The sequence below is a fragment of the Melospiza georgiana genome, chromosome 3, assembly GCF_028018845.1.
Source record: "Melospiza georgiana isolate bMelGeo1 chromosome 3, bMelGeo1.pri, whole genome shotgun sequence".
NCBI classification, from domain to species: domain Eukaryota; kingdom Metazoa; phylum Chordata; class Aves; order Passeriformes; family Passerellidae; genus Melospiza; species Melospiza georgiana.
This window is the reverse complement of record NC_080432.1, coordinates 103,110,552-103,133,851: the sequence shown is the minus strand read 5'-3', so window position 1 is coordinate 103,133,851 and position 23,300 is coordinate 103,110,552. Positions and strand designations below refer to the sequence as shown.

Here is a 23,300-nt window from a genome sequence, read left to right as displayed (position 1 = left end):
ATTAATGGTATCTGAAAACATCCACCTGAAACCAGAGTTAAGAGAATGGAAGGCTACTGAGTTTTTAATATGATTTCTTAAAATAAATGTTTTCTTCTTTCTCTAGCAGTTCCCACTTCTCCCATTACTAACTGCTAAATACAGTTTTCTTAACACAGCAATTTTCTGCTCTGGAAATTGTACTGGAGAGATATTTTTTCAATTGGATTTCTTTCCTTACTCTGCCCAGAATGCTTTTTCCCTTTCAGCTGTCCCTTTTCCTTGTATCCTGTCTGACAGACCCCCAAGGGACTGGCTGTACACTATCTCAGCAGTTTTTCAGCTCCTGGGGCTGGCTGACTTACAGGTGCTGCCATCAGGCACAGCACACACCGAGCGACGCAGGAACATCCGCACGCAGGAAACGCCTTCAAGACACCAATCTCAGGAGGGGAAGCAGACTGACATCCCCACTAAGGAAAATCTTCCCATTCCTCCCATCACTGTTTTCCCTGCCAAAGGAGCAGTGCTCAAAACAAAACTCCTGGGATGCTCAGTTTCCCCTTTACAAGCTGACTGGTCGGAAACATTTTTCCATTCTTCAGTGTAACTACAAAAACATTTTGGTGTGAAGCATCTCAAAAAGATGCTTCAGTCAATGCTGAAAAGAGAGAACAGGCATTGGATTGATTCCCCCAATACATACATGCACGGATAGCTAAGTAAGAACCAGTCATTACTTTTAAACTTCCTAACAACTGCAGTTGTTAGGAAGAAACAATTCTCTTTCCAAGTGGCTTCACAGTGACAAGTGTTTGCAGTGATTTTGGGGAAATGTTTTTAGGGCTCTGGATGAAAACCACCGCCATTCCTCCACCCTCTCCACCTTGCATTTCCCCTCTCAGTCCTGATACACTGACAACCAGGTCCCACTGCCAAACATCACAGATGCAGAAGTTCTGTATTACTGTCAAGTTCCCAGCTGAAGTGTTTTTCTTCCTCTCCCCTACTGAAATCAGGGCCAGAGATTCCCTTGCTCTGTCCCCATCAGCTTCAGTCACAGGGGACAGGGGGAGCCCATCCCTCAACAACCCCTGCCATTTCACCAGGAGCAAAGGTGGCACTAGAGGTCCCTCCTCAGCAGGTGGTTATGGAACACTGCAGAGCAGCTGGGCAGTGTCATGGTTAAGCAGGAAAAAAAGGATAGAAAGAAGCAGAAAACATGATCTTGATTTACCTTGAATAATCTTTCTCTTGATTTGTTTTTGAAGAAAAAGTTATTTTTTTCCCCATTAAATATCCAACACATCTATGAAACCACAGCATGGCTGGCATTGGAAGGTGCCTCTGGAGGTCACCTGGTCTAGACCTCAAGCAGGGCCTCCTAGAGATGCTCAGGACCATGTCAAGCCAGTTTTTAAATACCTCCAAGGATGACCATTCCACAGCATCCCTGGGCAACCTGTGACAGTGCTTGGTCACCCTCACAGTGAAGAAGTGTTTCTTGATGTTCAGAGGGAACCTCTGGTGTTTCAGTTTGTGCCTGGTGCCACTGGTCCTGTTGGTGGCCACCACTGGTTCTGTCTTTGTACCATCCCTTCATTATTTATAGACACCAGTAAGACCCTCTGAGCTTTCTCTTCTCTAGGCTGAACAGTCCCTGCTCTCTAGCCTCTTCTCACAGGAAATATGCTCCAGTTCCTTCATCATCCTCATGGCTCTCCACCAGATTCATTCCAGTATGTCCATGTCTATCTTGTACTGGGAAGCCCAGAACTCCAGGTGTGGCCTCACCACTGCTGAGCAGAGGGGCACCATCACCTCCCCTGACCTGCTGGCAACACTGCTCCTACTGCAGCCCAGGATACCACCAGCCCTTTGTTCCACTTTGTGTCTTCCCAGCTGGCTGGCCCCATCCCAGCACTTGGGGCTGTTCTTGCCCAGCAATAGGACTCTGCACTTCCCTTTCTTGGAGTTCATGAGGCTCCTGCCAGTCGATTTCTCCAGCCTGTTTAGGTCCCTTTGGAAGGTAGCACGGCCCCCTGGTGCACCAGCCACTCCTCCCAGTTCTGTGTCATCATCAGGCTTTGCTCTGTCCCATCATCCAGATCATTAATGAAGCTGTTAAACAGGACTGGAGCCACAACTGACCCCTTGGATATCTCCATGTTACTGGCCTGCCTCCAACCAGACTTCATTCCATTGATCACCACCCTCTGGGCCTGACTGGTGCTTTAAAGACTGTTTAAATACCACTCATTTTTTCCACAACCAACTCAAGAAAGACCAGTGTTCCAATAAATATATATAATTAGCTGCTGAGATACAAAACCAGTTCAGCTGAGTAAAACAGCAGGGCTAAGTCAGGTCCTTTTCCTGCACTCAAGTTCCCAGGCTACTTCCTTGTTCCCTTGGTCAGCTGTCTGAGCACTGGCTGGAGGAGGGCAGCTACAGAGCTGACACAAAGTAGGTCAGACTTGCTGAGCCAGCCTCATTTCACTGAAAACAATGCAAGTGTCCTGGCTTGTTCCAAGACCTTGTATTTGTTTCTGTTTGTCATGCAAAACAAATCACTGCTGGCACTCTGCAGTTGTCAGGCACAGGGTTCATGCAACGAACATTTATTGTTAGTGAGGGGGCTTTTAAAATTTGTTTGGGGTTTTGTTTTTTACTAGCTAACTAGCAGGTACTTCCTGCTTGCCATGAAGACCAAACTCTAAAATTGCTATGTAAAAATCTGTCAAGGTTTGATATACATAAGAACAAATACCAGACAGATCCCAAACCTAATGATATGCATTTATACAGCCATTTCTCTTGTGCAAATTCTTTCTCCTGTATCTGGATAGCTGAAGTTAACATTGCAGTGACCAAATTAGAGGTAAGAAATCCTCCTGCCAGATATTCTTGAGAAAAATGCTGCAGCTTGACCTGAACTTTGCATGCAGAATTCCCTTCCTAAATTGAAAAATGCATAAAATAGAGTGGAGACAAATCAATCAAAGAGAAAGGCACAGAGATCCCAACTGCTTGATGATCTGTCCAACTCTCCTGAAAGGCAACTCAGACTTGCTGCATGCTGAACAATTTAGGCTCAAGGTGATTTAAAAAGAGCTAATTAGCCAAAATGTAAGTAATCTGGATTTCAATTATTTCAACATACTGGAAAACACATAATTTCCCCCAAAATTAAAAATTAATATTAGTAATAACAACTGCAAAAATGCACCAGGGATCAGACTCAGTAGCAGCTTGAAGAATTCTGCAGTTCTTGAATGGAGTGAGCACATACCTTACACAGCTCTGGAAAGAGCTCTTGAATCCCAATGTCCAGCAGAACATAAGTTAACTAAAAGAAAATACAGAAAATTAAGGACACTCCAAGGCAAAACTACTGCTTTTTATTCTTGGTTCTGAGTAAGAGCCCACTCCTCTGCTATATCAATCATTCACTTTAGGAAATCCTGCGCCAGAAGGCAAGTTTGTCACACGTTATGAGTTACCTGTTTGTTGAGCACTGGTTGCTGCAGTCCATCAAACAGAAGCCTGATGCCTTCATATTTAGCCTCTTCCCCAATGCACTTGCCTATTAAATCTAGACCAAATTACAAAAACAAATATACAAATCATGAGGAAGTACTGCAAAGCAGCTTTATGATGCAGTTATAGAACTTGATTAATTAATAAGAAAAAAAAACTGTTTAAATTAGAGTTCAATTTCTTTTCTGTCTCAAATGGTAAATGGAAAAAAACCCCACACTTCTGGGTTCATCTTCTCCTCCCTTCCCTTCAGGGCTCCACACCTAAATAATTACTACACTTTCTGTAGTATTTGTAATATTGTTTTGTTCTAATGCACTGTTTAATAAACCACAAGTGGATTTTTAAACATTACTTTCAATTAAATGGGCCCCTCTTTCCTAGCTTATACCGTGCAAGGATTCAGATGTACCTTCCAGCTTAATGATATGCCCTTTTTTTAACACAGTTTTCATCTGTATAAAATACAAACCATAGGAACATTCTAAAGATGAAAAATTACAGTACTAAGTACATATGTAAAGCTCTTGATTTCCATCACCATGTCTTTATTAAATAATCACTATGCTACAGCCTTAGTCAGCAACAGTTAAATGACAAAACTCAACTGCTGGGTTTTTACACCTGGTATTCCAGTAAACTTAAATCTCAGCAGCCCAAGTATTATTTGATTTGGAAAGACAGTATATGACTGTATCTGGGTTCAATATCTGCTTGAATAATTAACCACACTCATACAGGCAGTCATGGAATACAGAACCTGGAATGTATTTCATCATCTCTTCAAAAGTCTGCTTTGCTCGTTTCTGTTTGTCCTGGAGAGAGCGAGGCTCAGTGTTCTCACAGAACACAGCATCTGCAGAGAAGACACATGGAAAAAAAATGTATCTTTAGGCAGCTACACATCACTGACACAGAAATGTGTTCCGGATTGTGGCTTCAAAACTGAACTTCTCTGTATTGTGTTGATTAGAAGGGAATTCTAGTCTTGTCAGATCATACTTTTTGCTTACATTAGCCCGATCAAACCCAGAATGAAGGACATCATCTGAAGGACAATCCCATCTGAAGGACAATCACCTTTTCACAGTTTGTTTCCATTCTTTTCAAAGTTTAAGGAATTCTCTTTAAAGTTTGGATCAATTCCATTTTAGGTTAGTTATGATCTCCTTAATCACAATTTCCCCTATGCTTTCAAAACTATAAGCAGTCTTTACAGCTTGTGCTAAAACACTGTCTGGAACTGTCAAAAACTTCAAATTTAGCTATGAATGAGGAAGCAAGTATTGCTATTAATATGAAGTAACGGGTGCTCAGTTTTGGTTTTAGGCTTTGGAAGTCTTACTGCACTCCTTTTTTGCCTTTCACAAGCTTCATTTTTGGTTTGGTAAGGAGAGAGCTGTCCTGAATCCAGAGTTTTGGCCAGATGCATTGTTTGGATCAGAATGCAGTCACGTAATACTCTACAGTTGTGAGGCAATTAAAAATTTTTTTTTCACTCTCCTCTTCCCTTATTTGAAGGTCAGGAACACTCAAGCCCTCTCAAGAGCTGACCACAACAAAGGGAACCAAAAAATTAACAATAAAAGACTGATTTAGTACACAAGTGAAATAACTTGACAACTTCATGAAACATTTGCATTGATGCACTAAACTACTTTATTCTGTTTTTCTTGCTATTCATAATACTTTCTGTAACCATCACTGACAACATAGGTAGCTCAACATCTTTCCACAACAAGCTCTGAAGTTAATCCAGCCCCACTTGATTTTCAATACTCCACTGGTGTTAGTCAGCATTGCAAAGTTTAGCACTTGGAAACTTCACTGAAGGGATTTCAAACACCAGACTAAAGCAATATTTTGCCATCAAAGATGTAACTATTACTGACCTCTGAGTAGTGTTATCAGAGAAACCAACCGGTGCTCCTCAAACAGCTGTTCTAACTTGTTATGCAAGTAATAGTCTGTGTAGAGTTCCAACGTGTTTTTGAAGAGAATTCTTCCTCCCATCAAGAGATGATGCAGCCAGTCAGGAATGCGGAAAACTACCCTACCTGCAAAGTCACAGCAACATCTATGAGTAGTAACACATGAGGGTCTCCTGCTATACATGCTAAAAGAATCATTTATCCAAAAGAAAAGAAAAAAAAACAACACTGCAAGCATGAAAACAAAAATTCAGTTTTGTTAGTGCAGCACTGAAAATATCAGCATTCTCCACAGTGCTTATCAAATACTTCCTTTAGCTATTTCTATTAATTTAACAATTCCAATTCCCAGAGTCTACCAGCAGCCTAGGTAGGCCTGAGAAAAGGGATGAGACCTACTCTCATAAACTCATACTCCTGAGATGCAGAAAGATGGAGACATAACAAAGCAACTAAGCAATGATGAATGATAAATGACATTTTAGCACCACAGTAAATAAATTAAGTCTTCTAATAAAGTCTTCTAAGGAATGACCATGTCACTAAGTTGTATATTAGCTTGAAAGTGTTGAGTTATATATGACTGCTACAATGGGATTTCATTTCTTACCAGAGACTGTGAACTTTGTATTTGTCATGAAGGATATGAATAATTAAGAGAAATCACTTCTTACCAACATACATTAAGTAGTCATAGACTCCTTCTACAGTCATCATTTCCAGGAAGTAGTTCTGATTTTGTCGCCTTTCTGTATTCTCAGACCGGTTTGCATTGTTCTTGAACAGATCATTAAAAAGCTAAAAACAGAAACATAAGACTGAAACTGCATCCAAAGGCAAAAGGATAGCCAGTTCTTTGGATTGGTTTATTTTTATAGAAGCAGCTTCTTTCCAGAGCTTTCAAGGAACTGATCAGGGGTGTTGATTTGTTTCATTGTTTCTGGTTTTGTTTTTTAAAATGCTTCACTTTCCAATAAAGAGCACATCACATGCTGCCAAGATAGACAACAACCAAAATACCTGGGTTCACAACAAATCAGCACAGGGACATTAATTCATGAGCTTTTCTGCTCCCACTACATTCTTCCAACCTAAACAATTGTATGATTGTATGCATCTAGATTTTTGTCATAGGCTCTGATTTCCTTGATGCACCCTGCTCTGAAAATGAGGGGCTAAGACAATACAGAGTTTGTCTGCCTTAAATCACAAGGGAAGCCTACAACAACAAAGTACTACTAGAAGTTCCTGTTGGCTTCCACTTGAAATAAATACAATGATTTCTAGACCAAATATACAAATTTTTACACAGAGAAATACCTTTTTGCCCTGCCAGTTTAATTATTTATAGTAAAATCTTCATGAACTAACATTTAGGTTTCTTTCCATTTATCTAATTTCTCAATTATATTCTTTTAGCCTTCTATTCTCCTATGTTATCACCTTCCTCCCTGATCCCTTTATTTCCTTGCCTTCGGTTCTTTCTGAAAATATACTGTAATTCTTGCAAAACTCCAAGAGGCTCTTCCCTGCACAGCAAAAGGGGTCCCAAATCACCTAGGCAGCAATCCTTGCCTCCTCTGCCCCCAAGTCTGGGAATCTTAAGAGAAGGAAAGGAAAAATCAGGATCTAAATCCTAATGCTTTCCATGTTTAATATCTAGCAATCCCTACCAGCAGTTTATTTTAAATTAACTTACCCCCAAAATAGTTAATCTAGATATAAAATAGGATTTATACAAGGTACTCCGTATTATGAAAAGAAAGTTCAAAAGTTTATGCCAGGGTTCTAAAAAAAATCCTGGAACTAGAAGCAAATGCTACATAATCATAGAATTGCCTAAGCTGAGGTGATTGCCACTCAGACAGGTTTTTTTTACCACTCCCAAAATAGCATTAATTCCAAGGAACAGGAAGTAATTTGTTTATATATGGTTCACTTTATGTACTGCAATTCTCCCCAAAATAAACCAAGCCAAAAACGTGCAAATCACAACATCACACAAGTCTCTAAACAGAATGCTTTGCACTTTTAGGAAAAATTACATCAGGACATCTGGGAAGAGTCAGGTTTTTGACCTGTACTCCTTCAGGCCCTCTCTTTAGTTAAATGCTGAGCTGCTGGTATTACCTTCACAAGGTTCAGTCAAACTAAACAACACCAACTTCTTACATAAATTACACAGAAGGGCAAATATGGCTAATGCACTGGTGGATGTCTGGTATCCAGGAATGTAACAAACCTAAGCATAACACATAATTATTCACACCTACTTTATGGAAGCATCCCTGGTAGGTTGCTTAAAAAACTCCATATAAACTGAAGTCTACATCCTCCATAATACTGACACCAGAACAGCAGAAAAACCTTAGCTGTAGTATTGTAACTTAACAAGAGCCTCCTTTATTTTTTAGACACACCTCACGACCTGACAAAGGTGATACATACTGAGCCAACTCAAAGCAGCCCATTATGCAATGCAGACACAGGTTCAGTGTCTGGAGGCCAAACTAAATCATTCACAGCAATCTGGTAGGTAACCTATTAAAAAATCAAACACGAAGGCCAGCTTAGGGCAAAGCTTCTTGATTTCAAGTGCTATTTCCTCTTTCACCCCAAACCAGAAGCAGCATCTTCTGAATGCTGACTGTACCCCATACATGGATGATCTGTGCTGCACTTTAAACAGCAATGGTTCCTTGAGCAGAGGCACACTCTGAAAGCATTTCAGAATGCAATCTACAATGCACTGCAGCAGCCACAATACCAAGAGGCATTAGACCTCTACTTCCATGTTTTACACTTTCCAGTATCTTGGCAGAGAAGAAATTCAAGTGAAAAACACACAACAGATTATCTAGCACAGAAGTTGAGATTATACTCACAGCTCAGATAAGCACAGGATTTTGCTTTACATGTTGCTGTGCATGTTAATATTTGAAACTAACACCACAAACCTCAATGCTGTCGTTATTTGTGTCTTTAAGATTAAACAGTAATTATGATTATAATAACCATGAAATATTCTTAAAAGGTTTACAATGAGCAAATTCCATGAATTTGTATTGATTAATAATGGTAGTTGAGCTCTTGAAGTCAGTGAAAGACAAAAGACCAAAGTAATCCCTTGTACAATAGGCTACCATGCCTTACTGGGAAAAGCAAGCAAAGGAAGCATGAATGCTCATAGAAAGTGCCTCACAGAAAAGTTACTCAATGGTGAGTGCATATGCAAACATACACCCATGCATTCCAGCACAGGTGTGAACTGTACAAAAACAATACCATGACTATGAATAATATCTACAGCCAGAGGCATACACCTCTCTCCTGTTCTTCCTGCTCATTTAAAAAGTACAGAGGATACCAAAAGAATAAGAAGAAAGATTTTATGTAGTCTCTGAATCATATCAGTCAAAGTGTCCACATCTTCCTTCAAGTAGCTACTCAAAAACATTTATTATACTGCTGGTGTTCCAAAACCAGCTTTTATTGCTGTTGGCACGCCATCACAAGCCAGCAGAACAACGCCTTTATTGGCATCTTTGCAAAGTCTGCATCAGCTGAGAAGTCCTGACCTATTATAGCAAGTCTGACAAAAGTATGCTCAGAAGATGATCAAGCTGCTTACAGACCTTCAGAACCAAAACATGACCAGAAATCCTGCTAGTGCCCCTAGGAGGGGGAAGCAGAGTTTTTTGTTCCTTTTTTTTTTTTTAACTAGGCAAGTTGGTAACTCTTATTTCTAGTGGATCTGATACAGGATGAAATCCAATTGCTCCTGGTTATATTGGGGTTGATTACCCACTTTCATTGTACATTTTTAAACAGAAATCTTTCCACCAATATTTGGACTACGCAAACATACACACACCCCAGGAACACTCAAAAGGAAGGAGCATGCAGAAGATCTGTCAGAGCATTAGGCACATTTCTGACTGGGCCTGCCCAGACAGACCTTCAGGCATTTCCTACTCAGCCTGCTGAGGCAGAGGGAGCCTGCAGGTACCCACTCATGGCAGCACTGGGGAAGGTGCATTGTAACCCCAGCACAGTCCAACGTGCTGAAACTGAAATAAACAGACCCATGTCAGAAAAGACACATGAGAGCACTGTGGCAATACAAGCATAAGCTGGAAATCAACCACCATTTACCAAAAACCTGAGAAACTCTCTTGCTCTGAGATAACATGCTCTTCTCCCAAATGGGCACCTCGGGAAGTGCTAACCTTTCATCTCTCTGGCTGCCTGCCAGATCCCCACACAAACTCCATGCAGGAGCTCCCACTGTCCTGGAACAGACATTTGGCATTCACCTCCTTCACCAGGAGTGAGGTGCCTTGCTGCTGCACAGCAGTTACTGCACAGAATCACAGAATGGACTGCCTTGGAAAGGACCTCAGAGATCACCTAGTCCCAGTCCTCTGCCATGGGCAGGGACACCTTCCACTAGACCAGGCTGCCCAGAGTTCCATCCAGTCTGGCACTAATACTTCCAGGAATGAAGAATCCACAACCTCTATGAGCAATCTGCTCCAGCACCTCACCACCCTCACAGTTACACATTTTTTCCTGATATCTAATCTAAACCTACTCTCAGTTCCATTTCCCCTTGTCCTAAATGCTCTGAAAGTCTCACTCCCTCTTTCTTGTAGGCTTCCCTCAGGAACTGGTATGCCACACATCTGCACAAAGATGTCACATCTCACAACACAAGTGAAAGTGCAGAACTGAACAGCTCAAGTCTATGCCACACATATCTGGGGAGTAGGAAAGTGTGTCACTGCTGAGTCTCCTTTTGGTCTGGCCTTTGGATGGACTGAACACCCTCAGTGTCTGCATTCCTAGACAGCATTCTCCAGTTTGGCTTCATCTGAAATAATTTTAGTTAATGAGCTCTAAGACAGCTCCCTAGTATGAGAGAAAATGTATGGTCAGTTTTCTCCACTTCTGTAAAATGGGAAAGGAACATGACTTACTGTACCTTCTTGTTATTTTCAGAAGTGGGACTCAGAATGGTAAGTTCAGGCCTGCTTGGTTTAGGCTTGGGAGATTCACAGGAGTTGATGAAATTCATGATGAAAGGCTCCAAATGCTGACCTTTCTGAAAAAAGATATGAGTGACCTGTCACATGCATAATTATAGGAAAGTGAAAACAAAAATAACAAAAAACCAAGAATTTTTAAACAAAGTTTTGATTAGCCTGTAATTCAGTAATCTCATAAAATTCGCTAATGAAGTTAAGATATTGGCAACCTGAAAGACTCACTCACCTCTTTCATCAGCTTTCCTGGAACAGATTTTATGATTTTACCTACAATTAGAAAGAAAGAAAGAAACAATATTTTCTGTTATCACTGTCTGATTTGAAAGACATTTTGCTCTGCTAGATGTTATGTATTCATTCTCTATCAGTCATTTAAAAATACAATAATTTTAAAACGTGCTTTTTTTGATTTGGCAGAAAACCCTATGAAAACAGTCTTGCACATAACCAGCTTGTAACCTAGTGATTATTACTCTTCAAGAAAATATACTTAGAAATATACAGATTATTAATCTGAATACTTTTTAAAAACCCCACAATAAAGTACTGCAGCTCCACCTCTTAACTCTTACAGAGTTTAATCATAAATAGCTCTAACACTGTAACAATAGTATTGCTTCAACACCAGTACAGGCAAAATTCCTTGTATTTAAGTTAGTCCTAGAATCATAAACACTTATCACAGAGAAATCAAGACAACTCAGATTCTCCTCTTCCTGTAGAAAAATCAGCAAATATGGAGAGATGCTGTGGTGAACCAGCCTCAAAAACTCTGGTGAGTAGAATTTTCTAAACTGGACAGGTTACAGCCATGGCCTGAAAGATCAGCTCTTAGGTCCTGATAAGGCTATCAGGATATGGCACAGGAACTTTGAATGCTGAAAAATGAAAGTGTCTAGGACTAGTTTTATTTTAAGCACTACAGTTACAGCAGTATTTTTCTTATCTACATGTCATTAAATTTGGAATTTACACTGAAAAATATGTACAATGATCAAATGATAACAATAAAAACTCTCATCCTCACAAAAAGCCCTACCAAAATGCCAAGACTTGTTATAATGCTCTTTATGGAAGTGAAGCATGGTCTCAGACAGGAAATGCATTACAGTAACACCATAATTATAAGCTTTTTCAGGGTGCACAGTTGGATCTAGAAGGGAGACCTGAAACAAAACCAAAACCTTTTGACTGAAGGCTGAGAACAGCAATCTCACTCCGCAACTCATGAAGCAGACCAAGAGAAGAGCTGCCCCAGCAGGAGCACACCGTGACCAGGAGCTGCAGAAATGCAGCAGCGCAGCTCAGACACGGCTCTCTGGGACCACAGCCACAAGGGGCACAAGACATGGAGACAGAATGGCCATGAGGGTGACCTGACCAGCTCAGGCCCACTATTCTGAGACAGCTACACTGCAGCCAAGTCACACTACAGTCAACCTTTTTGATTTATTATGAACTACTGTCAATAGGCATTAGAACTTCTCAATTTCCACTTGACCTGCCTGTATCACACACAGAGATTCTATTAACTAGCTCATGTTAGAAAATATCTTAACACCAGCTAATACTAGAAATATCAAATATTGGAGTTTTAAGGATAAAAAAATAAGAGGAGTTTGATCAATTAAAATCCAAAGGTAGTTTTGTAAGTGTTCATGCCATCTCATCTGCAAACAATGACAGACACATGCAGATTTGATCTGTGACAACACCGTAAATTTTCTTGAACTAGGCAATTTATTAAGAGAAACCTTATCTTGCTTGCTGACACAAAAATTCAAAAGCCACTTAGGCAATTTTTGCCATAACTTCAAAATTTATTTTTCTTCAAGGAAGAAATTATCAGCCTATCTTCCTTGCTGAGCTATAATTTTAGGGGCTGTGAAGGAGTAGAGTTCTTATTTCATACATCCACAAGAGTTATCTATTCATTACTACAGTCAATCACAGAATTCAATCACAGCATCCACAGCATTCCTATTTGTCAGCATAAACAAATAGCATATTACATACCAAGATTCACATCAGGCAACATTTTATCAAGAAACTGAGTCTCTCCTCCATTAGGGGATAGGAAGTCAGCTAAAAGCTGGCTGTTACTTAGTTCTGGATGTTGCAGAAGTTTCTTTGAAACAAAAGGAACAAAGGAGGTATAAGTACTTTAAAACTAACCTTAAAAATCCATTTCTCTATAGCAAAAAGATATTCAAAGAGTATTATACTGTCACAGATATTGTCATTTGCAAGAGATTTCTATTTTCAGTCATGTGAAACTTTAACATTGCTCACTTGAATCCTTTCTGTAACTGTAAAGTTACTTGGAAAGAAACAAACCCTCCCCCATATATTCTTTTATTAGTTTTATACCATTAGTTTTAGAATATTCTTTGCTCCAAATGTTTGTTTGATACCTGCAGATATTCCTGAAACTCCTCTCTCTTGGATTTTAAGAACTCATAGTTCTTGGGGCCAATGATTCTCTTTGAGGGAAGCTGAGCATCAGGAAATGTACCTAGCAAACACAGCAAGGAGTTTAAATTATTCTTGTAGTGCAGTAAAAACTGATTTTATTATTTTAAATTTAACATAAGTAATGAATGATAATCACAGCAGGGAGAAAATGACTTTCCAAATGACAGAGAACGTACCATGAAATTCTGTAAGTTTTGATTCAAGCACGTAGAATTCAAGATACCTTCTGTAGACAGACCAGTGTTCAGGTTCATGTCCAACTGGTAAAAAAAAAAAGTTAAAAATAAACCAGGTTTTATGGCACCTGGGAGACAAATTAGGAACAGCAAACATATGCTGATTATCATAAGAAAAACCTCAATGACATTAGCCCCCTGTTGTAGTAACATAAACCTCAAGGGACTTTTAATGTTACAGTAAAATGCATAACTGGTAGACAGATATGGTACTAGCAAGGAAATTATCATTTATGGGATCACTACAATCTAAACAATGGAGTCCTGCATAACTTCAACATTAATGATGGCTGACTACATTAGATCTATTTTCCAATGTAGAACCAAATGATTTAGAGAAATAGTACTTGCTGAATCACCAACTTGAATGCTGATGATTCTTAATTCTACCACTAAAGATACCACTAAATGCCTCTTAAATACTTTCTACTTATTGTGGAAGTATTAGTCTCACTAAGATAAATCCCAGTAGCCTTAGGATGATGCTGTTTCCACCCTCTCCATATGGATGCATTGCTATCCAGATACTGGTAAACTAATTGCACGCCACAATGGTTCCTAATAAGCACAATTTTCATTTCCTAAGAACTAACTTTAAGATTATATAAAAAATTATTTGTTGTTCATTATTCCAAAGTTCAGAATGGGTGAAAAAAATATGACAGGTGTTTATTAATATTAATTTTAACATAAGTATTTTTGGAAAGAGAACATTTCAAATTTTGGCATGAAGTCTAAATAGAACTGATTCATGCTGAGGAGTCAGTTCTCAACTTGCAAATGTTAAATGCGATCATTTATCTCCCAAACTCATTTCCTCAGAACTTTCAAGCCATTATTTTGAAATCAGAAGAACATATAAAAAACACACTTGCAAGAGTCAACAGAATACAGCACACTAGAATATTCTGAGTTCACTTTCAAATGACACTTTATTGATCTGCAGCATTGCATACCTGCCCTTCTGTCATTTCTCTCTACATCAATGCAGAATACAGGAATTCTCTCCTTTCTGTCTTTTCTTTCCAAGGAGGGATCATCAAAAAAATCAACATATGGGATGCTGATTTTCCAAGCAGCGAGGTTGCGGGGTGTATTTGGGGTAGTAACAGCCTCCTCAGGAGAATCATCTTCCATCACCATAACACCTTCTTCAATCTGCAAGGATTCAAACAGAGATCTCCAGTTTATTTTAATTGGTACCAGTCTACCTCTGCTTCAAACCAACTCCCTCCTCTTCCCTTTTTCAAATTTTCCATTTGTCCTCCAACTGTGGTTTAGGTAACAATATCCCGTGCAGTAAATTCTACCATTGGCTCTATTCATGACTGTTTAGCATGGAAGAAAAACATTAACTCAGGGAGATATCCGAGACAAAGGAGAAAAGACTATTGGCTCCTGATCTGTAGAGAGAATGCTGCATCACAGACCAACATGACAGTGATTTCTACACCATGTTATTTATGGTTTTAAGGTCTTGTGGCATGCTGCAGATGAAGAGCCATGCACACAGTCTTGTGCATGCCTTACTACCCAGAACTGGAGAAAAAGTCATTGCTCACAAAAATATCTGACACTGCTACTTTTGGTATTTCTCTTTTGGTATTACAAAAACAATAAGCTCAGAAGCACAGAAACTGGGCATGTGACTTTGGCTTGTGAATGAATACAGGGAAGATAAGGCAACCTCATCAGAAACCAGGACATGAAAACTGTGCAGTGAAGAAAGCAGAAATTCAACATTTTCAAATGAGCAAAGGAAAGAAAAAAAAACCAAAGCCCAGCAAAGACTTCAAGTAAAATTTATTGGCTCTACTCACAAAATCATCTTCTCCTTCATTTAAGTTATAGTTAGGCAACATAGCTCCTTCCATTGCAGAACTCTTGAATACACCTTTTATTTTGTTCCCTATTTTGCTGATTCCAAATGATTCTCCTCTCTTTTGTGTGGTCCTAGGATTACAGAAGCCACAGTTCACAACACAAGGTATATTATTACAGCTGCTCATTAGGCCATTGCACACTATTTGCAGATAAGAGAAACAACTCTATAAACAGGTATCCAACATATTTACAGTTCCACTTCTTTTAAATTCATTTATGGTATATCTGTTCTCTGATCAACCAGCAGATTTTCTTGATTACACTTTTTAAGAGACGCAGGATTCCCATATGCTTAACCATGAGTAAACTCTTAAAAGAGTATCCTAGTAATTGATGACAGAATAAACAATTAGCTAGGTAAAGCAACTTTGTTTTGACAGCAGAAACTGGGGTATTGCTACAGGCATGCACATCAAGTAGGTCATTAACTTTGTCCTTTTCCTTGTACTTGTATTTAAATATTTATCCTTCTACCGAGTGTAGATGCATTTTTTTAAATGGAATTTTACAAGCACATATCATTCAAGATAGACCTCAGTTTTTAAGCAGTAGAGACAGATAAAAGGAACATGCAAGGAGCAAGACTAAGCATGAGAGAAAACAGATGCAACTGAGGAATCCTGCCTTGAAGAGCCAGTCTGACCGAAAGATGAAGAGTTTTTAAAGTCTCGCCACTTATGACAAAGCGTCCAAAAGCCAACAAACCAGGTATGGGACTAAAAAATATACAAATACTCGGGCAGCAAGCACACTCCTCACTGACAGATTTTTTATCATTCTTATGCCCTTACACCAGTCCTGACACTGAAGATTATTTCTTGCATAGAAACGCTAGCAATTTTGGAAAGAAAAATGTTTCTGTTGAATATAGAATCAGCCTGAGGTTCCTTAGGGTGATTCAATACATACAGTTGAGAGACAAGTTAAAAATCAATACAGGAACTTCAGAATCAAACATTCAAAACAAGTTTATAGATTGCTATTAGATGCACAACTAGTACTTTGGAGGACAAACAATCCTGTTTCTTTTTCCTTTAAAACAAGAAACTATGGACTTCTGGAAGGGATTACAAAGAGAACCGCAGCAATCAGCAGGTAAAGCATATTCATCATTCATAAAACCATGCAGACAACACCAGCTGCTGACTCCAAGCATGCACATGCATGTTCCTAATTACCTTCCTGTTTACAATCTTACACAGACTGTGTACATGACTGAAAATGCATAAATAACCCACTGTTTTCCCAATTTTTTTGCTTTTTCTATCTCATCTAATCATCAGCTCCAAAGCATACTGGCACCATCTATCTTAATTATCTTGTCTATGCAATGACAAGGTTGCTTGGCTCCTTGCAATCTAAATCCATATTTGAAAAATCTTACTCCATTCTTGAACAACTCCTACTACATGTTACTGTGCTGAACTGAGCTGTTTCACATAGGGGACCCTGCCTGAATCTTGTTCAAGTGCTTCAACACTGGGCTAGAAAACACAAACCTCCATCAGACAAAACTAGCTTTTCTGGAAGGCTGGTATTTCAGACCTTTGGCTTAACCGTGAAGGGAATTTTCATAATTCCTCTGAAAACTAGTGCAGTTCTCAAGAGTTTGAGCAAAAAACATCGATTGCACAAGGTCAGTGATTTGACAGGAGAACTCCAGTCTCAAACCAGTTCTTCCCCACACTGAGCATGCTGCAGGTGAAAGCAGCATTCCCCTGTGAGCTGTACCCAGCCAGAACTCAACCTGGCAGCCAGGAACCAACCCTTCCAGCCCCAACACAGAGCCCACAGACTACACCATGGAAATAAAAAGTAATCACTGAACTGGGCAAGTATCAAGTAACAAACTAGGATGGGAATCTCTTCACAGGAAGTGACAAATCCAGAACAAACACCAGTGAATGAGAGGGTACACAGACACTCTCCATTATATATGGAGAGAACACAGGACTGGTTTGGCAAAAATCATTGATCACAAATCACATTAGATGACCATGGAAATGTGTGGATGTTACCAAAGATGGATGGACTGACAACAGGATGACTTGACACTCCAAAGAAATGGAACTATAAAAAAATATATACAAAAGGTATCATAATGAAAATCTAACAGATTCACTGGCCAAGCAGAAATAGAAAAAGACCTTGAGACTAGGTAGAAGGAAAGATGGGACTAGGATAGGGGCAGGTCCAAGACAAGAAGGACCAAAGATGACAGGAGGTAGCCAGTTTAGAACAGAGACAAGACTTTTTTTAAGACCTGTCAACGAATGTATATACATCCAAAACTTGATGGAAAAATAATTCACTCCCTCTAGTGCTAATCCATATTATAGCATTATTAGACCATCATTCTATAGTTGATTTCTCAGGAGGGCCCTCTGTGCAGAGTCTACAGGCTCCAACATTCCTGAAGAATGATGTGACAGCAAGAGCTTGGAACACTTATTTTTTTCAGACATTCCAAAAGTAACACATACCTAACATTTAAAAAATGACAATTATCATTTACTGTGTAACAGGGAATTGCAGACTGAAGAAGTCCACTGTGCACTGTGACATTCTTCAATCCTGGATGGCTGCAAAATCATTTTCCCACAGGATGCCTGCCTCATTCAGTGCACTGAACAGACCCTGGCAGGTGATGAGCCAGGGCTGTGCAGCTGAAGAATGATGCTGTGAGCCTCTCTGGGTCAAGAAGGACCAGAGCAGTTGTATATATCAGACAAGGCAGATATCAACATGCATGTGAAGTCATATTACCATTTCCTTTGGCTGACTAAACTCCCTACACAGAGTCAGGAGAAATGCTGCACTTGAAAATCAATGAGCTGCATTTATAACTCAAGAACTCCTTATTGCTCAACAATCAAGCAAGTTATAGCTCAACATGCTGAACTGGCACATAAAACATAAAAGCATCTAATTACCTTGATTCTTAGCTTGAAAAACTGAAAAATTTCTCCTCAAGACTAACATGAGCAAACTATGTCATACTTATCCCTCTGTTAAATTCTAAGGAAAAGATTGTTTTCTGAGTTTGGATACCATGTATTTAAAGAGGCATGAATAATGAGAAAACAAACCACTGGACAGCTACTAAGGCATTAATGAGTGGTCATATACTACCTACAGCAAATTATAAAAACTAGCATATGCTGTCATCAAACCTGTAACAGTCACAACTGTTGGGTTTGAGTGCTTAAAAATCATAAACTGGTTATATTTGCAAGTGATGTTAGACAATGATCACTCCAGATCACACAGCTTGCAAGATAAAATATGCACCTAAGTGGATAACAATATGACATGGAGTAAAGGAAATTTTGGAGCAGTTACCAGTCACAAGAAAAAAAATGTTTCAAGCTCTGGAAATATATTTCAAAACAAATAACAACAGACTGTTAAAAGCAAAGTGTTAATGTACAACAAACAATATTAATGTAATGCAAACATGTGAAATTAGCGATTAAGCAATTTCTAAACACTTGTGAAAAGGACATGGGGAGTAAAGCTTTTTGTGAGGAGCAATGCACCTCAGAGCAGAGAAGACATTAATGTCTTTTACAAATAAAATGAACAGTTAATTACTGTTACAAAGGTTGTATGATGAAGTCATGAGAGATGCAGCATAGCTAACACACAACATTTATTGAGTGTTAGATAGACTTACCGTAAGTCATCCAAACTCAGGCTACTTCTGCAACAACAGGCAAATAAATTACCTCAGAGCCCAGCAGGAAATCAAAATAAAACAAAACCAAAACAACAAAAGAACCCAAACCAAACCAAATCTGACTGACCTATCCCAATAAAATTGAAAAGGCTTTGACCATCACCACAGGTTAAGAAAAGAGGTAGTACAATTAGGAGTTCCTGACCTAGAATCCCAAGGAAGTGAAATGTGAACAGTGTCATCTTATCTCATCATCACAAGCCTGGCCTTTGGATTTCAACCATCAGATATTGAAACCTTCAGGAGATTCAGCACAAGCAACCACAAATTAATGGAGAACAACTTTCATTCTTAGAGTTATCTGTCGTGCCAAATAGCCAGCTAACTTTTCCTCCTACCTATATTCAGAAGTCATGTAGGAATCAAGTTAATTTGGCCAATACAATGAAAAGGCTGTGTACATCTTGTGTAATAAGATATGCTCTCTCTCTCTCTGTATTAGTACAGTATATATATACATAATACAGTATAATATATGTATTAGGTATAGTAAGAGCCACTATTAAAAGTTAAAAATTTTAATATTTGTAGTTCACAGGTTTTAAGAGCTGTCACGCATTTTTGACATTCTGCATAACCTGGTACATAGAATCAATGCCTCAGACATCAAACCAATCAAGATGTTTAAATGAATTAACTATAAACACTGTCACCACACACAGGATTTTAATTTATTGGAGCTAGTGAATTGTGGACAAACTAGCATGAGATAAAAACATTAAAATTTTAGATTTTGTTTTACAGAAGGATCTGACTGGAAGACATACTACCTTCGGCTGTGTGAACTGTGAAACTGGAAATATAACCTAGCAGATTAGAAATGATGATGACTATTACATTGCATAGAACTTTTCACAGACTTAATTCCATGGGTTTTTCTCCTAACCACTCCCTGAAATTGTTAGGATCTTTTATGCATGGTCCTTTAACTAAAAAAATTATTTCATTTCACTGCTATTTAATATGAGAGACCAGGGTGTGTCTATTTCGATTAGTGGTTTTTGTATGTAGAAAATCAAGACAGATATGCAGAAATCCAGAAATCTGTGAATTCACACTACATAACAGCTCCTCTTTCTTTGTAAGCCTTTCAACGCAGACTACATTTAAGTAATGTAGTAATGTGTTATAAATACATAAATGTGAGAGAAGGAGAGGGAATTCTTCTTGTCTCTTCCATGCTACCCAAATTAAGTTGGCAGAACTAGAACTTGAAACATCAGTTATCACAGGCCACACATATTAAATATTAGGTAAAAACATCAGTTACAGAGTTAAAACTCACGACAACCACAGTTAGTTATCAAGTTGTCAGAACAACCTCAATGTGACTTCTTTACACTCCAGAAACCCTTGGCACTGCCCACCTATTGCCTTTGCAGTTTTCATAGCACATTATTTGTCCTGTCTGCAAAAAGCTATGATTGTTCTGTACAGTTCAAAGAAGTGATTCAAACCAAAAATTACACAGATGTCACTTCTTCCTACTTTTCCACCTATATTTTCTAGAAACTCTAATTTTCTTGTCTTGCAATAAGGGAAATGTTTCAACAAACTACCCTCATGTACATTCCACTGGGGTTTCATACTTACTTGATCTGGTTTTTTAACCAGCAGTATCTAAGCAATACACACACAGTACCCATAGCAAAGCACATCAAAAATATGGGAAACAAAACTCATCCCTTTGCATGTAATTACTTTCAAGTGGAACTAATGATAGAATAAGAAAGATAAGGCAGGACAAAATAAATGGAATAACATCTGGAAAAATTCTGTGAGAAACCTTGATTTTTCCCCACCCTCTGGGAAGTGACTGTACACAATTCTGCAGAGGGAAAGTCCAAAGCAACAGGCAAACTACTTGCAAGATAGTTTCATGGAAATAATCACTGAGACACCACTTCTGGAACACACAGTATCTTGTACTGTAAATCAGCATATAAACTGAGAGCATTCAAATGGTTCTAAAATGTAAACCAGATACATTTTCAGTAAAGCTATGGATGCTGTTTGAGAATATGCTGCAACAGCTGCCAAAACTTGTTTATTTTGTAGCCAGAGATGCATTTCAAAAACTCCAGGCAGCAATGGCCTGTAACTTCCCCCTTTCTGTTTTTAAAAGCCAAGCACCAAAGAGGTTACCTACATGTTTTCATATTTTAACTAGATTTAAGAAAAGTATGACAGAATAGTTCTAATCTCTGACATGAATAATTTGGGGGAAGAAAGCAGAAGGCAGATTTAAAGGTCTAGGTGAAACGCCAGAGCCATCCTCAACAGAAGCCAAAGTGTCTTTAAGGTCACCCTACAAGGAGCACTGTGCAGGGAAGGATGCAGTTTGGGCAAGCTGCCTTCATCCCATGCCTCTTTGTTAAGACACAGAAGTTTGCCAGCACCACTATGAGACAGCACTACACCAAGCTCCAGTCCTGGACCCACAAAAGCTATAAAGACTACATAAAAGATGTCACCCATGGAGACATAATAAAGACAACAATCATCCCATTTTTGAATAACAGAAGCAGGGAAGAAAGGTATGTGCCAATAATACAAATCTCACAGTGGGCTGTGAAACAGGAGTTTACTGTCAGGTGTAACTCTAATGAAAGCAGAAAATGTTAAGTGAATGAGTGTTACTCCCCTAGAAGAGGACAAGAATTAGCATTTTCCAGAGTACCATGGATCTTACTTCATATCAAGAAAGAAAGCCTATCCAAATTAAAGATTGTCTCACTGATGTTTTCCCTTCCTTTGGCCAGGCTGTAAGAGAAATTCAGTCAGGCTAGTCCATGACTGCCAGAGCCATCCAAGGTAAAGTGAAACAAGAAATTCTGAGACCTCAAGGTTTATCAACCTAGCCCAAACTACAGTGGAAGATCACCCATCCCCACCACAGGAGAGGCTCTTCTCCTCCACAGGCTGTAAGGAGCCTGAAGGGGGTCTGGACCTTAAGTAAGGAGGCCCAAGCCCAGAAACAAGGCTTCTGATGTTGCATTTCTGTCATGGAGTGCGGGAACAGAAAACACATTCGATCTACAAGTGGCAAACCCTCCTAGCCACAGTAAGAGGAGATTCCCATCAAATAACCAGGCTGGTTTGGCATGGGTACACTGTACCTATCTCTATAACATGTGAAGAACATACAGCTTGGCACCACTAAAATGCTACTACATATACACAGCCAATTAAATTACCACTTGATTTTCACATAATCTCATTCTCACTGCTTTTTTTTTCCCCTTCCCTCTTCTCAAATGTTGAGGTCTAAATCACATTCTAAATTCCTGAATGTAAAATACTTCAAGAGAAGAGATGTCTTGTATAATATGCTTGCATCTTTAGTACGTAATTTGTTCATTTAAAAACAAAAAAGTAGAGCTAAAAATTTAGTCAAATTAATATCAGGCAATAACAAAATTCTTACAGTTTAATGTTTCGATGTTTTAAATTAAAAATCAAAGAAAAACGCTTAAAATTTCTACCATACCTACCTGTTAAACTTTGAATTGCGGGTTGGGGACTCTGCTCCTCTCAAAAGGTGTCTGAAGTACTGTAGCAGACAGATAAGGTACCAAAGGAAACACTAGGTTAATTGAGGTAAAGGCTACTGTGCAACAATATTGCAAAATTCAGGAAATGAGAACTGAAGGAAAATCCAAACTGACCATAACCTAGCAATTAGAATTTTAATCTGGAAAAGGACAGACCATACAATAATCAATACTTGAGACTACGACTACTTACTTAACCTGAGATTAAAACCACAAAGCAGAAATAAAAATTAAATTAAGCACCAAAATCTATGTCTCCTCCTTGTTAAAAAATCAAGTCTTTGAAGCATTACATCTATCATGTGAGAGATGACCATCAAAACCATTTTCGAGAAATGTTCTTTTTATTAATGCCAAGTGAGGCAAGTACCCTGGACAAATCAATATATTCTGCCTCAAATAAATGCAAGAAGCTTAACACACCACCTGACTTACACACAAACTTCTGAAAGGAACATGAATTCAGACTCACTCCTAAGATTGAAGTGTGTCCTACTAGAAGGCCTTAGGCAGATAAAGTCAACACAGTGCAGGGAATTCTTAAGGTGGCATTCAGAACCCAATCTGACAACAATCTTAAATACCTTGTAAATTGCATTGAGTGATCTTCTTGAAAACTAACACCAGACTTTTAGCTGCAGGAATGCATAATGCTGAAAAAACCTAAATACAACTTTTGTATCTTTAAATCTCGCTATATTCTTAAAAGTAAATAAAGAGACTGTGTTCTACATCTGTCAGGCAGATTATTTTTGCACCAAATTTGCAATCATAAAGACAGGATGGAGAGGATTTTGGAATAGCTGTGATATACACAAAATGTTACATCAAAAACATGAAGATTTCCTTTTATTCTGTGATTATGGGTTGGACTAGAATGAATTTTATTTTCCTACTGAGAATGGTCCAGCTCT

The 23,300-nt window shown here is 38.8% G+C and overlaps 1 protein-coding gene across 6 annotated transcripts in view; it reads right to left on the bottom strand.

The window, feature by feature from the left end:
* Positions 1 to 23,300, bottom strand: part of SNX14 (sorting nexin 14) — a 45,558-nt gene that overhangs the window by 710 nt on the left and 21,548 nt on the right. For 4 of the 6 annotated variants that reach the window (XM_058020009.1, XM_058020012.1, XM_058020013.1 and 1 more), the window contains exons 15-28: positions 22,327 to 22,385; positions 18,770 to 18,796; positions 15,030 to 15,162; positions 14,166 to 14,367; positions 13,150 to 13,233; positions 12,913 to 13,013; positions 12,515 to 12,626; positions 10,725 to 10,765; positions 10,435 to 10,554; positions 6,125 to 6,248; positions 5,412 to 5,576; positions 4,280 to 4,375; positions 3,483 to 3,574; positions 3,272 to 3,328 (exon numbers count right to left, since the gene is read on the bottom strand). In XM_058020009.1, the coding sequence (XP_057875992.1) occupies positions 3,272 to 3,328; positions 3,483 to 3,574; positions 4,280 to 4,375; positions 5,412 to 5,576; positions 6,125 to 6,248; positions 10,435 to 10,554; positions 10,725 to 10,765; positions 12,515 to 12,626; positions 12,913 to 13,013; positions 13,150 to 13,233; positions 14,166 to 14,367; positions 15,030 to 15,162; positions 18,770 to 18,796; positions 22,327 to 22,385 (1,413 nt within the window). The remainder of the gene's footprint in view (positions 1 to 3,271; positions 3,329 to 3,482; positions 3,575 to 4,279; positions 4,376 to 5,411; positions 5,577 to 6,124; positions 6,249 to 10,434; positions 10,555 to 10,724; positions 10,766 to 12,514; positions 12,627 to 12,912; positions 13,014 to 13,149; positions 13,234 to 14,165; positions 14,368 to 15,029; positions 15,163 to 18,769; positions 18,797 to 22,326; positions 22,386 to 23,300) is intronic. The other 2 variants (XM_058020010.1, XM_058020014.1) reach the window with 1 other exon arrangement.